The sequence below is a fragment of the Sus scrofa genome, chromosome 8 (genome assembly GCF_054392235.1).
Source record: "Sus scrofa isolate SSC_HxYL_T2T_F1_AM1 chromosome 8, Sscrofa_HxYL_maternal_Yorkshire_Landrace_v2.0, whole genome shotgun sequence".
NCBI lineage: Eukaryota > Metazoa > Chordata > Mammalia > Artiodactyla > Suidae > Sus > Sus scrofa.
Window position 1 is genome coordinate 120,386,906 of NC_139390.1, and position 12,309 is coordinate 120,399,214.

The 12,309-nt window shown below is 40.8% G+C and overlaps 1 protein-coding gene across 17 annotated transcripts in view; it reads left to right on the forward strand.

Annotated features, from left to right (window-relative positions):
* The window catches only part of LEF1 (lymphoid enhancer binding factor 1), a 118,994-nt gene that overhangs the window by 87,116 nt on the left and 19,569 nt on the right, over positions 1-12,309 (forward strand). For 4 of the 17 annotated variants that reach the window (XM_005666937.4, NM_001129967.1, XM_021100281.2 and 1 more), the window contains 4 exon segments: positions 1,494-1,577; positions 3,883-4,005; positions 5,030-5,192; positions 11,526-11,633. In XM_005666937.4, coding sequence (XP_005666994.1) covers positions 1,494-1,577; positions 3,883-4,005; positions 5,030-5,192; positions 11,526-11,633 — 478 coding nt within the window. 17 annotated transcript variants of the gene reach the window in all.

Here is a 12,309-nt window from a genome sequence, read left to right on the forward strand (position 1 = left end):
AGCAAGGTGCTAACTTTATTTCATTTCAATTTAAATGAAATTTCAGATTAAAAAACATACAGACTTTGAAATGGATTGAACTCCTTTGCTAATATGTGTAGAAAATGACTGTGTAGCATTTGCTTTGAAGCTTATAGTTTTATGGATTCAATTTGTGGCTTTGGGCATTCGCCATGCCTGAACAAAGTGTTTGGTGTGGTTTTTCTTTTCTAGTTCTTTATGAACAGCTTATATTTTTGAAACATAACCTTAGATATATTGAATGTCCATCTTTGCTTATAAATGTGCAAGTGAGGTAAATGACAAATAACAAGAGAGAAATTAAAAAATACAAAAAGTATCTTTCGAATTTTAATAAAGCAAGCACCAGAGTTTAGAGGAGTGAAAAATTGATGTTTGGACTTTCTTTTTTCAGAATCCAAATGCTATTTTGTTAATTCCGAAAAATCCATACCACTGCTTTCAAAAAATTTTTTAGTTGTAAAGGTAAATGAAGAGAAATGTATTTAGAGAAAAAAGAATAATTTGATACAGGGTAGCCTATTTTTCTCATTTTATTTGTTAGCACAAAGCTTTCCCTGCTCTCACTTCCATCCCTTTTTCTCTCCCTACTGCTCATTCCCTGGAAACAGTGCTTCAACTTTAGCAAGTGTTTTCTCTTTCTTTATCAGACTCTCTGTCCCTACAGACCCCATGTCAAGGCCCCAGTCCTCCCCCGGCCCCCCTTGACATCCTTATACTGTCTCGTCTTCATAAGGAGGACTCAGCCTGCCGTGGAAATTCCAGCATTCTCTCTTTAGCATTAAATCTCTCGGTCAATAACGCTGTTTGAATTTAATTGATTATGCGAACACTTTGAAACCTACATCAATTATTCCGTCTGAATTTAGCTACTTAGGGGCAGTAATCCTTGGCTGAGTTGCATCAGTGGCATCTGGAAATAAAAGACCATGTAAATGAAAAGTGTGAGATGTAGGAAAAACAGAGATGGAATTCTCAGAGCAGAGAGAAAATAATTCCAATGAATTAATCTTTTATTTCATGACTGTAGCATGGGTATGTGGGGGAGGATATGCAGTATTTTTAGAAATTTGTTTATTTTGATATAAATATGAACTTTAATTTCCTTCTTTCTTCCCTTCACTGAAATTCTCAGACTCTGATAGAGAAACTACTAAGCTGAAAGGAGTATTTCACCATTCTCAGGTTCTGTACTGTTGAATAAACATTGTTCATGTGCCTACTTTCTTCAAAGCATTAGTGGGGCCGGGAGAGGGAAAGGGTCAGAAGACAGGTCCTTCATAGCCTATGGTGGGAAATTTCCTTCAAGGCAGACAGTGCCTTGATTGTGTGGAAGGTAAGGAAGGGAAGCAGGCAATGTGATAGTTAACGCTTTTCAAAAATTCCCTTTGAATTCCTCCTCCTCCTCCCCTCATCAAACTCTTATTGCTGGTGTTTTGTCATTGATGGGTTCCTTTCTTCTGTGACCTCAGGCAAGGTCAGCCTGTATATCCCATCACGGGAGGATTCAGGCAACCCTACCCATCCTCACTGTCAGTCGACACTTCCATGTCCAGGTAGGTGGAGGTGGAAACAGCGCTGCAGGACAGGCTGCCCTTCCTGCGCTTGCATCTCGTGTGCCTCTGCTTGCCTCTCAGTCTAGCCAGACAAGGTGCACAGCTCAGCCACGTCTGTCTGCGCAGGGTGCCTGGCTCCCACACTAGGCGTCCTGGAGATCCTTGGGTAGGAGCCAAACGCTGCACCCCAACTGTGCCAGCCACACCCATCAGGGGGTGATTCAGCCTCACCGGGAAACTGTGCCTATGGAAGATTTCACTAGCCATGGGTTGGCAAGTGTCCCCAAAGGGGACATTGTGAGATGTAAGAAGTGCTTGTTCAATTCAGAGTATGCTGGGGGGTGGGATCAGGGGGAGGATAAAGACTGGTTTGATCTGAGTTCTGTAATTTGCTTTCTGTGAGAGAAGTTCTATCACTTTGTTGGCAAATGCCCAGAGAGTCTAGAGCCTTCCTGGACCAAGGCTGTCAGAAGGACCGGTGCTGATGGGCTATCAGGCCATATCAGTGTGTGTCCTAGTGTGTGAATCAGGCCCTGTGTGGACATATTGGTGCAAGCGAAGCTCTGTGAGGTCTGCTGTGCCACACTGCTCTGTATAATGCTTTTGCCTCTGGAAAGGATGGCTTCTGTGCCCTGCGCTTGATGTACACACGCATTTGTGGTGTATCATCTGTGTGTGCAATGTGGCTTTTTCAAGGGAGCCTAGCATTATCATGCTGGAAGCCAAATGGTTGGGTTAGTAAATGGTTGTGAATCTTTACTTTCTTATCTAGGTGTGAAATTCACAGTTTTCTGTGGTGAATTTCAGCTTTTTTTAAAAAATTATTTTTTCAGTAAATTATAAATCTAGCTGGTTGAGAAAGGATGAAATTAATATCCTTCCCCCCAAATATATTTTTATGCTTTTTAACATTGTAGGAATTAGGGAGTTCCCTTCATGGCTCAGTGGAAACAAATTTGACTAGCATCCATAAGGATGCAGGTTCAATCCCTGGCCTTGCTCAGTGGGTTAAGGATCTGGCATTACTGTGAGCTGTGGTGTAGGTCGCAGATGTGGCTTGGGTCTGACGTTTCTGTGGCTGTGGTGTAGGCCAGCGGCTACAGCCCTGATTCTACCCCTAGCCTGGGAACCTCCATTTGCCAAGGGTTCGACCCCAAAAAGACAAAGAAAAAAAAATTGTAGGAATGATGTAACAGGATTTTCTCACAGGCAAATAAGCAGCATCATGAATTATTGCAAATGATACATTTAGCAAAGCATTATAATTTGATCACATATTTTCCCTACACCTCCTGAATTTTTTGAAATTTGTTTCTGAAATATTACATACCCAAACAGAGTCCCTTCTTTCCTTCCTAGATGAAGGAATTGTGCAGGCTGGCTGTGATGAAAGACTTGAGAATGTTGTTTCTGTCAAATTAAATGTTTAACACAGAAAAGCAAAAATTTCTAGGGTATATCCACATTTATCCAAAGTGCTTGTTGAAAGTATTGTCTTTATTTTTCTTGCATGGCAGTTTCCCTCCTTTGTGTTGGATGGTGGTGGATATTTTTAAGATTTTTTTAATACTCTACAAGCATCCTCTGGGAAAAGCCTTTATTTTAGCATGTGTAGTTTTTACCTTGATACAGAACTGTATCCTTCCCTTTAATTAAATCCTTCCCCTTTATTTTGTTATCAGTTTTCCATTAGGCCAGATCTTTCAAATACTACTTTCTGTGTAGAAAATTATTTGGGATGCTATTGATAACAACCATATTAAATTGGGGACTGGATAAATCTTCCCGTCCTTCGTCTTCTCAGTTGTTCTCTCCTAATGTTAAGAAAGAGGCCAGCAGGATGAGAAGACTCTGAATATTATGGTTCACTTAGGAATGTAGACAGAGATTTTTAAATGTGATGTGTTTAGATTTTAAAATCATGTAAAAAGCTAAATCTTAATAAAGTGGTATATTTCCAATAATTGCTTTTACTGAAATTCTTCTCTGAAAACTGCTTTGCAAGAAAAATGACTTTTTTTTTTTTAAACCCTATGGTCTAGAGCCCTTCCAGGAAAAGTGCCAGATTCCACCATTAACTTGAAAAAAAAAAAAATTCATTTAGGCAGTGAATAATTATAAATATTTTCCACCTGAATACAAAAAGGAAAGAAAGTAATCATCATTCCACCCTGACTTCTAGTTAATACTTTTATGTACAAAGACGTGTTTTCACTCTCAACCAGTAACAGTGTGGGTTGTTTTGAAATTCCATCTAGCTTTAGCTACAGCAGTACATTTGTTTCCTTGTCTTTCCTTCTTTTAGGTTTTCTCATCATATGATTCCTGGTCCTCCTGGTCCCCACACAACTGGCATCCCTCATCCAGCTATTGTAACGCCTCAGGTCAAACAAGAACACCCCCACACTGACAGTGACCTAATGCACGTGTAAGTGTGCCTCTGTCTTCACCTGGGAAGGACTTCTGGAACTGAGGATTTAAACCGCACAATTCCTTCTCTGCTGTTGAATCATCCCCCTCTGTTGTTATGAAAATCAGTGTAGCTCTGCCTTGAAAGCTCTGTCCCTGAGGACATTAAGCAGCTTGACTCTCACTGCTTCGATTTTGGTTCTGAGATTGGACAGGTGCACAGACCTCAAAAGATCAAGGGAACTCCCCAAGGGGGAGTGATCTTCAGAGCATTGGGCACTTGAACTATTTAGCCATTCACTAACCAGTTTTTAATTGGGTTCCGATAGTCTGGGAGCATGGGAGTGAAGTGGATTGGAGGGTTCAGTGTGTTTCCTCCTGGAAATGCAGTTACCCTGCATCTAGGCTTCATAAGCATGGACTGCAAGGGAAAAGGGCAAACCAAACCCAGGGTTTCTGCTCAGGCCAGGATTGTCTCAGGCTCTTAGAGCAGGGCTAAATTCTCAGAAGAGATTAGTAATGGAGTTTCTTACTCTAGGAGTTGTACTGGTTCAGGAGAGTAGGGTGGCAGGGAGCATGTGATCCATAAAGCCCCTGCATACACAGGCAAAGCCAGAATGCATTTGTTTGGAGGAGAGAGTTTAAGGTTTCATTGGCCTCTCAGAGGGGGCTGTTGACCCAAAAATTAATAATCTCCGTTCTGGGGGAGAATTGATCACTCACACTACAAGTTCAACTTTTCCTAAGGTGACCAAGGAGCTCAGCCTCAGGGCTGTAGATGGAGCATCTTCACAAGCCCATTTCCATGTTGTGTTAAATACTTCTATAGCCACAGGTAAACCTTCCCAAACCAAAGGAACCTTATTCACAAAGAGTCAGTGAGTTGCTCTTCTAAGTTGATGGTATTCTGGGGAGTGTAGAGAGCCCAGAGGGTGGTCCCCAGCCCGAGTTGGACTCAGGATGTAAACAGACACTTTGCTGTTCTCCTCCCATCTCTTCCTTATTCTTCTACCCCCTACCCCACCCACACTCCCACCTTTTAGGAAGCCTCAGCATGAACAGAGAAAGGAGCAAGAGCCAAAAAGACCTCACATTAAGAAGCCTCTGAATGCTTTTATGTTATACATGAAAGAAATGAGAGCGAACGTCGTAGCTGAGTGTACTCTAAAGGAAAGTGCAGCTATCAACCAGATTCTAGGCAGAAGGGTAAGTCATGGGGAGGGGTATAAATGTTTATGGTAACCGTGGAACTGCTTCATTAAAATCTGCCCAAATGCACTTACATATCAGGTAGTGAGAGAATGCATTCATATAATCACTAGCCAGTTGGGGAGTAACAAAGAGAGCATGACAACCTTTAGGAGGAGTAAATGAGAGAACACATGGTAAACAGCTTAGATTGTACCTGGTACATAGAAAGCTTCCGGTAAATGATAACTTTTTTCCTATTATCATTCTTTAAACAAATATTTCTTGACTGTCTTTTATGTGCCAGGCACTGTGGTAGGCATTAGATAATTATTATGGAATGAAACAGATATAGTCTATATGTCTTCATAGAGCTTAAAGTTTTGTGACAGCATACAGATATTAGACAACTATTATCATATATACATAAATTATATATATATATATAAAATTTAAATTGTGATAAATGTTGTGAATGTAAAGAGCAAGGATCTAAGAAAGAATAACAGGGAGGCTAAGGAAGGGCCCCTCTGAGAAAATAGTTGAGACCTGAGTGATAAGTAGCAGGAGGTGGACTCTGTCCCATGGACAGCGTGCGTGCAGACTCCAAAGCAGGAGAGCACTTGGCCCACTTGGAGCTAGGGAAAGGCCTCCCGGGACCCACGCACTCTGGATGGCCCCTGGCCAGCAGAGGTGGCTGCCCCATACAAGATGAACTCAGATCATTCCACCCTAGTTTATACAGGCCAGAAAAGTCTTTATTTTAGAAAAAAAAAATGCTCTCTGATTCTTTTTTTTTTTTTTTTTTTTGTCTTTTCGCCATTTCTTGGGCTGCTCCTGCGGCATATGGAGGTTCCCAGGCTAGGGGTCTAATCGGAGCCGTAGCCACCAGCCTACGCCAGAGCCATAGCAACTCGGGATCTGAGCCGCATCTGCGGCCTACACCACAGCTCACGGCACCGCCGGATCGTTAACACACTGAGCAAGGGCAGGGATCGAACCCGCAACCTCATGGTTCCTAGTCGGATTTGTTAACCACTGCGCCACCACGGGAACTCCCGATTCTTAAAGTGTACCTGGACCGGGTTTCTGGATTCCCCCTCTTTTTATTGTCATGGTTGCTTCTTTCACCCATGCTAAGATATTTTTTTGAGAGCCTGTCATGTACCAGGCACTGGACTACGACTAGGACAGACTCTGAGATTTCTTTTTTCTTTTTCTTTTTTTTTCCCCTAAATGAGAAACTTCCAATTTCAGATTATTTTTTCCGTCCAATATATACTGTTGAATTTTTTTTTTTCCTTTTTTTTTGTCTTTTTGCTATTTCTTGGGCCACTCCCGCTGCATATGGATGTTCCCAGGCTAGGGGTCTAATCGGAGCTGTAGCTACCAGCCTATGCCAGAGCCACAGCAATGCAGGATCCAAGCCATGTCTGCAACCTACACCACAGCTCATGGCAACGCCGGATCCTTAACACACTGAGCAAGGGCAGGGATCGAACCCGCAACCTCATGGTTCCTAGTCAGATTCGTTAACCATTGCACCACGACTGGAACTCCCAGACACTGAGATTTCTTTATCCAACCACCAGCCCAAAGACTAGTTATTGAAATGGGTTTGGTTAGGTATCTGAAGAATGGTGGAGAAAATTGGAGTTTTCCTAATTCAAATTACATTTTTACTGTAATTACATTGTAATTTTAGAAATGCTTCATCCTAACTTGTTGATACTCTTCATATATGTGTGGTAGCTTCTTAAAATATCACCTTGTGTATGTTTTTGCAGCCTCTCAAGAAATTCATGATTTGCAACTAAACATTTATGAGAAAGAGGGTCTTGGCAATCTTTGTGAGACTGAGAGATCTTGTTTCAGCTGTTGTTGATGGTCTTTTTTTTTTTTTTATCATGTTTGCTATAGAACCTAATACATTTCAACATTCGTTAACAGAAAACATTTAAGAGATTTTCATTCCATGTGAACAGATAGAGGAAAGCAGGTTTTCTTGTATCATTGATTCCTGTTAGATAGCATAAAAGTGCAGCTATTTCTAATCTGCAAGACACCAGGGTTTCAAGGGTAGGGTGCAGGGGTAGATTATAGTTCTTCTGGTGCCCTGTGTACAATACTCTGTCTCCCTGTGGATTCTTAAATACTTAATAACAATAATTACGATGATTTCCCAAGCCACATCTTAGCAGAAGAGTGATTCCCATCATTTTTTAAAGAACTCTGCCCTAAAAGCTTAAAGACTGATGACCATTTCCCCTGACCCTTTAAAAGAAAGAATCAGGGGAAAAGAAGGGTTCTTATTCCAGCGTGTGTAAAAATCTTTCACTTTTTTTTTTTTTTTTTTTCTTCCTCGAGTTAAAGGTCCCTGGTCCTCCAGCAGGAGTTATTTTCCTGCTCAAGAGAGTAAGTAAGGATATGATATGGACGTATGCTTCCTATTTTTAATTCGCATTTCCAACAGTTGCTACCTTCTCAGCTCACTTAACAACCCCCACATCAGAGCATGTGTCCTAAAGGATGGTTCTCATTTGGGGTCTCGTTCTGTCTTTGATTTGGACACCTGTTTCTATTTATAGGTCTCTGAGCTCTTTGATTAAGATCAGGTTTTTTGTCCTTTCATAACACCCCTCTGGCAGCGCAGTCATTGCTAGTTCTTTAAAGTTCCTGGCTTTAAAATCATGAAGTTTTACACTGGAATAATTAGAATTCCTAATAGTGGAATTGAAATTCATCCTGGAACATTTTATCTTTTGATTTTCAGTCATCTTTACTGTATCCCTAGCATAGAAATGTTTGTTCATATGAATGAATCAAAGTTGTCTTTGTATGATAAGTAATAATAACATGATATATTACTTTAAGATTTTTTTCATACCTTGAAGGCTATTAATTACAATCCATTTATTGTAGATCTGTTGCCAGAATTTTTAAATCTTGGGATTGACTGCATAAATTTCTTCCAATTGAATGGGTATTTTCCCAACAAGTAGGTGAATTTTAAGTAAGCAAAAGAGATAGAGGAGTTCCTGTTGTGGCTCAGCAGGCTAAGAACCTGACTAGTATCCATGAGGATGTGGGTTGGATCCCTGGCCTCACTCAGTGGGTTGAGGATCCAGCCTCAATTTGACCCTCAGCCTGGGAACTTGATTATGCAACAGTTGTGGCCCTAAAAAAAAGGAAGAAAAAAGATAGGAAAGCATTTTTAGTCAGTTGTGTTTCAGAAATTCCTCTAAGGATCATCTTTCTAGTTTATATCAAGCTTTGTTTTTTTTTCCAATGCACAAATTTAATACCATAGTTTTACCTATTGTTTTACTCTGGTAAATGATGTTTCTTTCATCTGTGAGTAGAGCTTGTGCATTAGAAATACCAGAGGACTAAGAGCAATCGAAAATGCAAGTAAACAGTTTAGTTTATGGGTCTGCTTTTTCTCCTTGAATTTTATTCAGTTTTGTTAGGTGGGGTCTTGTCAACCTAAGTTTCCTGCTATAACTGAAAAATTTCTGCGTGTACAACTGGTTGTTTGTGTGAAAGACTCAACTCTGTACACATTTTAGGAGATAATTACACAATTCCAGGTTTTCTCAACAAGTTATAAAGCTGCTGTAAGTTTCACCAAATTATACTATAAAGTACTTAAGCTTTTTTATACTTTAAAATATATCTACATAAAATATATTTATATATAAAAATATATTTACAAAAATGTTTTATATGAAATATCTTTATATTGACATATTTCAGTAATATGAGAGATTTTCAAATGAATAAACAAATTTAGAGAGAGTAAGACTTCTATACTTTTTTTCCTTTTAGTCTCTTTTTTTGTTCCTTTTTTGGGACACTTTGTTTCTTGCCAGTCACATCATTAGCACCAAAACTGTCTAAATCAAACCTTTTTTTTTTTTTTTTTTTTTTTTTTTTGCTTTTTAGGGCCACACTTGCAGCATATGGAAGTTCAGGCTATAGGTTGAATCAGCGAATCGGAGCTGTAGCTGCCAGCCTACACCACAGCCACAGCCATGCCAGATCCAAACTGTGTCTGCAACCTACACCTCAGCTCACGGCAACACTGGATCCTTAACCCACTGAGTCAAGCCAGGGATCAAACTCTCATCCTCATGGATCTTTGTCAGGTTTGTTACCTCTGTGCCACACTGGGAGCTCCCAAAATCTTAATGAACAGTCTTTAAAAATAAAAGTGTACACTGCTCTTTTCCACTGTGCCTAGTTTGGCTTTTACTCCCTGTGAAGGTCTCCAGCATCAGGTCAGTGTCTTAGATTTAGAAGAGTCGTCAGTTGACAGAGGCAGTGTGACTTTTCCTGCCTAAATCTTCCACTGTTCCTCAAATGTGCCTTTTTAGGCTTAACCCAACGAATTGTGATTATTCTGCTGGTACAAGCAACTGTGTATCAGGTAACTTTTATCAGGTAGGTTTGTTTATTTGTTTGTTTTTAAAGAAAAGCATATCACCTGACTTGCCCTTTAAGGCTAAGGTCAAATCCTGCTGTGTGTCCTGCCTATTAACTTTACACTCTGTTCTAAAGCAATTAAAAATTAAATCATCTACCCTACCCAACACAGAAGCCTTGACCTTCAAGGGGCTTTTTGAAAGAAGTGGAATCCGTTGCCCTGTCTGTGGCCCCACTGCCTCTGGACTGGAGGCTGGAGTGGAGAATGGGATGAGGCCAGAGGTACTTTAGTACCCAAGAGTTCAGAGTTTAACAGGCAAGAGCAGCAGGTGTTTGTTTTCTTAAGGAGAGTACCAGCCCTGCCCTAGGGGCTGCATCCCAGTGGAGGAGGGCTTAGACAGACTCTCCTTGAGCAACACCTTTTCTTTCTCCTCCACTTCTCTCCCTCACTCCTCCATCCTTCCATCAATCCAGCCACACCTTCCTTTTCTTTTTATCATTTTTAAAAACAAGAACAGGGTAATCGAAATCAGTATGCAGAGTAGATGTGAATAAGAATCGCCCACCCTCTAATGGGAGGAAACAAAATGGGAAGCAGCACATACCAGAATAGTTGGGAGAATGGAGTGGGAACCAGGCCGACCTAGAGAGCGTGTGGGTGTACCGTGCACAGTCTCAGGTCCACTTCTGCAACCACTGACTCTGAGCCATCGTCTTTGGCTAATGGGTCCCCCCAAAGTGCAGCCAGTTCTCCTGGGAGGTTCTGATGACAGATCCTGGCATTTGGGAAGTAGGGGGATGTATTTGAAAACTACCCACTGTGCCCCTGGGGCAAACACACAAAGCAGTGTGCTTAAAATTCCAAACAGTGCTTTGCCTGCTTAAATGATTTTGCTCCATGTGATATATATGTTACATAAAGGAAAATAGAAATTTTGCAGGTTGTCAGCCACTATTTCTCCAAATTAGATTCTACAGTCTCAAAGTCTAGATGTTAAACTTAGTTCGTGCTCTTTGCTTTCCATCAGAAGGAAGCTTAAAAACATAAAAGTGTGGGAGTTCCCATTGTGGCTCAGCAGTAACAAACCCAACTTGTGTCCATGAAGACACAGGTTTAGTCTCTGGCCTTGCTCAGCGGGTTAAGAGTCCAGCATTGTCGTGAGCTATGGTGTAGGTCGCAGACATGGCTCAGATCTGGCATGGCTGTGGCTGTGGTGTAGGCTGGCAACTGTAGCTCTGATTCGACCCCTTGCCTGGGAACTTCCATATGCTGCAGGTGTGGCCCTAAGAAGCAAAAACAAACAAAAAACGTAAAGAGTGCATGTGTGATTGTACGGTGTTATCTGTGTTCTCCCTATGGACAATTGGTGTAAGTCAGCGTGAAGTGTGGGTGAAGAGACTGAGACTGACTTAAGAGTCTTGCTTTATTGACAGGATCATATGATGAAGGTTTCATATTCTTCATTTGACAGAATGGGGGTGGGGTGTGCATGTAAGGCAAAGATGTATCTATGCGGAAGGAAAAGATGTGGAAATTACTTCATTTTGCATAAATATGCTTGGGTTCAGGTGTCACAATATGCTACAAACTATGAAAAAGCTAACTTGGGTTTGAGGTTCACCAGTGAATGTTCTCTTTAATTTGTATTGGAGAGAGAGGTTGGGTGTCAGGCCATTTCACTTTCGATCCCTTGACAAGATTCATGTAACATGAGAAGAGAATCAAGAAACCAAAACTTGAATATCACTCCAGCCACCAAACCCTGGGTGGATTTCCACAACATATGGTTTTCTGTCATTTAAAAATAAAAATTTAAATGCTTAGTGTTTTCATTCTTTGGTGTTTGAAATATGAAATATATAATACTGTTGCTATTTTGCCTTTACTTGATTTTTTTTTTTTCCTATTTCCCCTTTCTTTTTCAGTGGCATGCCCTCTCCCGTGAAGAACAGGCTAAATATTATGAATTAGCACGGAAGGAAAGACAGCTACATATGCAGCTCTATCCAGGCTGGTCTGCAAGAGACAATTATGTAAGCACCTTCTACACACCAGCGGCTCTTGGCTCTCTCCTCTCACTCATTATCTTTCTCTTTTGCTCTTGTGAAGGAAATGTGTTTTAGGGTGTATCTAATGCTGGGACTGTTTGCTATTTTTGAAAGTTAATGAACTTTATAATAAAGGTTTCATGGATATTGCATTTTGAAAGCTTTGCACTGTCATTTTTTTTTTTTTTTTTTTTTGGCTCTAAGTGCTACTGAATTTTTTAAGTAAAAGTTTTTTTAATTAAAAAAAAACTTGGAGTTCCCGTCATGGCGCAGTGGTTAACGAATCCGACTAGGAACCATGAGGTTGTGGGTTCGGTCCCTGGCCTTGCTCAGTGGGTTAAGGATCTGGCGTTGCCGTGAGCTGTGGTGTAGGTTGCAGACGCAGCTTGGATCCCGCATTGCTGTGGCTCTGGCATAGGCTGGTGGCTACAGCTCTGATTAGATTCCTAGCCTGGGAACCTCCATATGCCGTGGGAGTGGCCCAAGAAATGGCAAAAAAACAAAACAAAAAAATTTATCATTAAAGTGTTGGTTAAAAAGATTTTCTTAAAAAGCCCATGATCTCATCATATAAAGGCAACATTAATAGCAGTATTTTTCTGTATTTTTTTACTTGGGGGGGTGTGTGTGTGTCCACATATGCTTTTGTGTCATGCTGCTC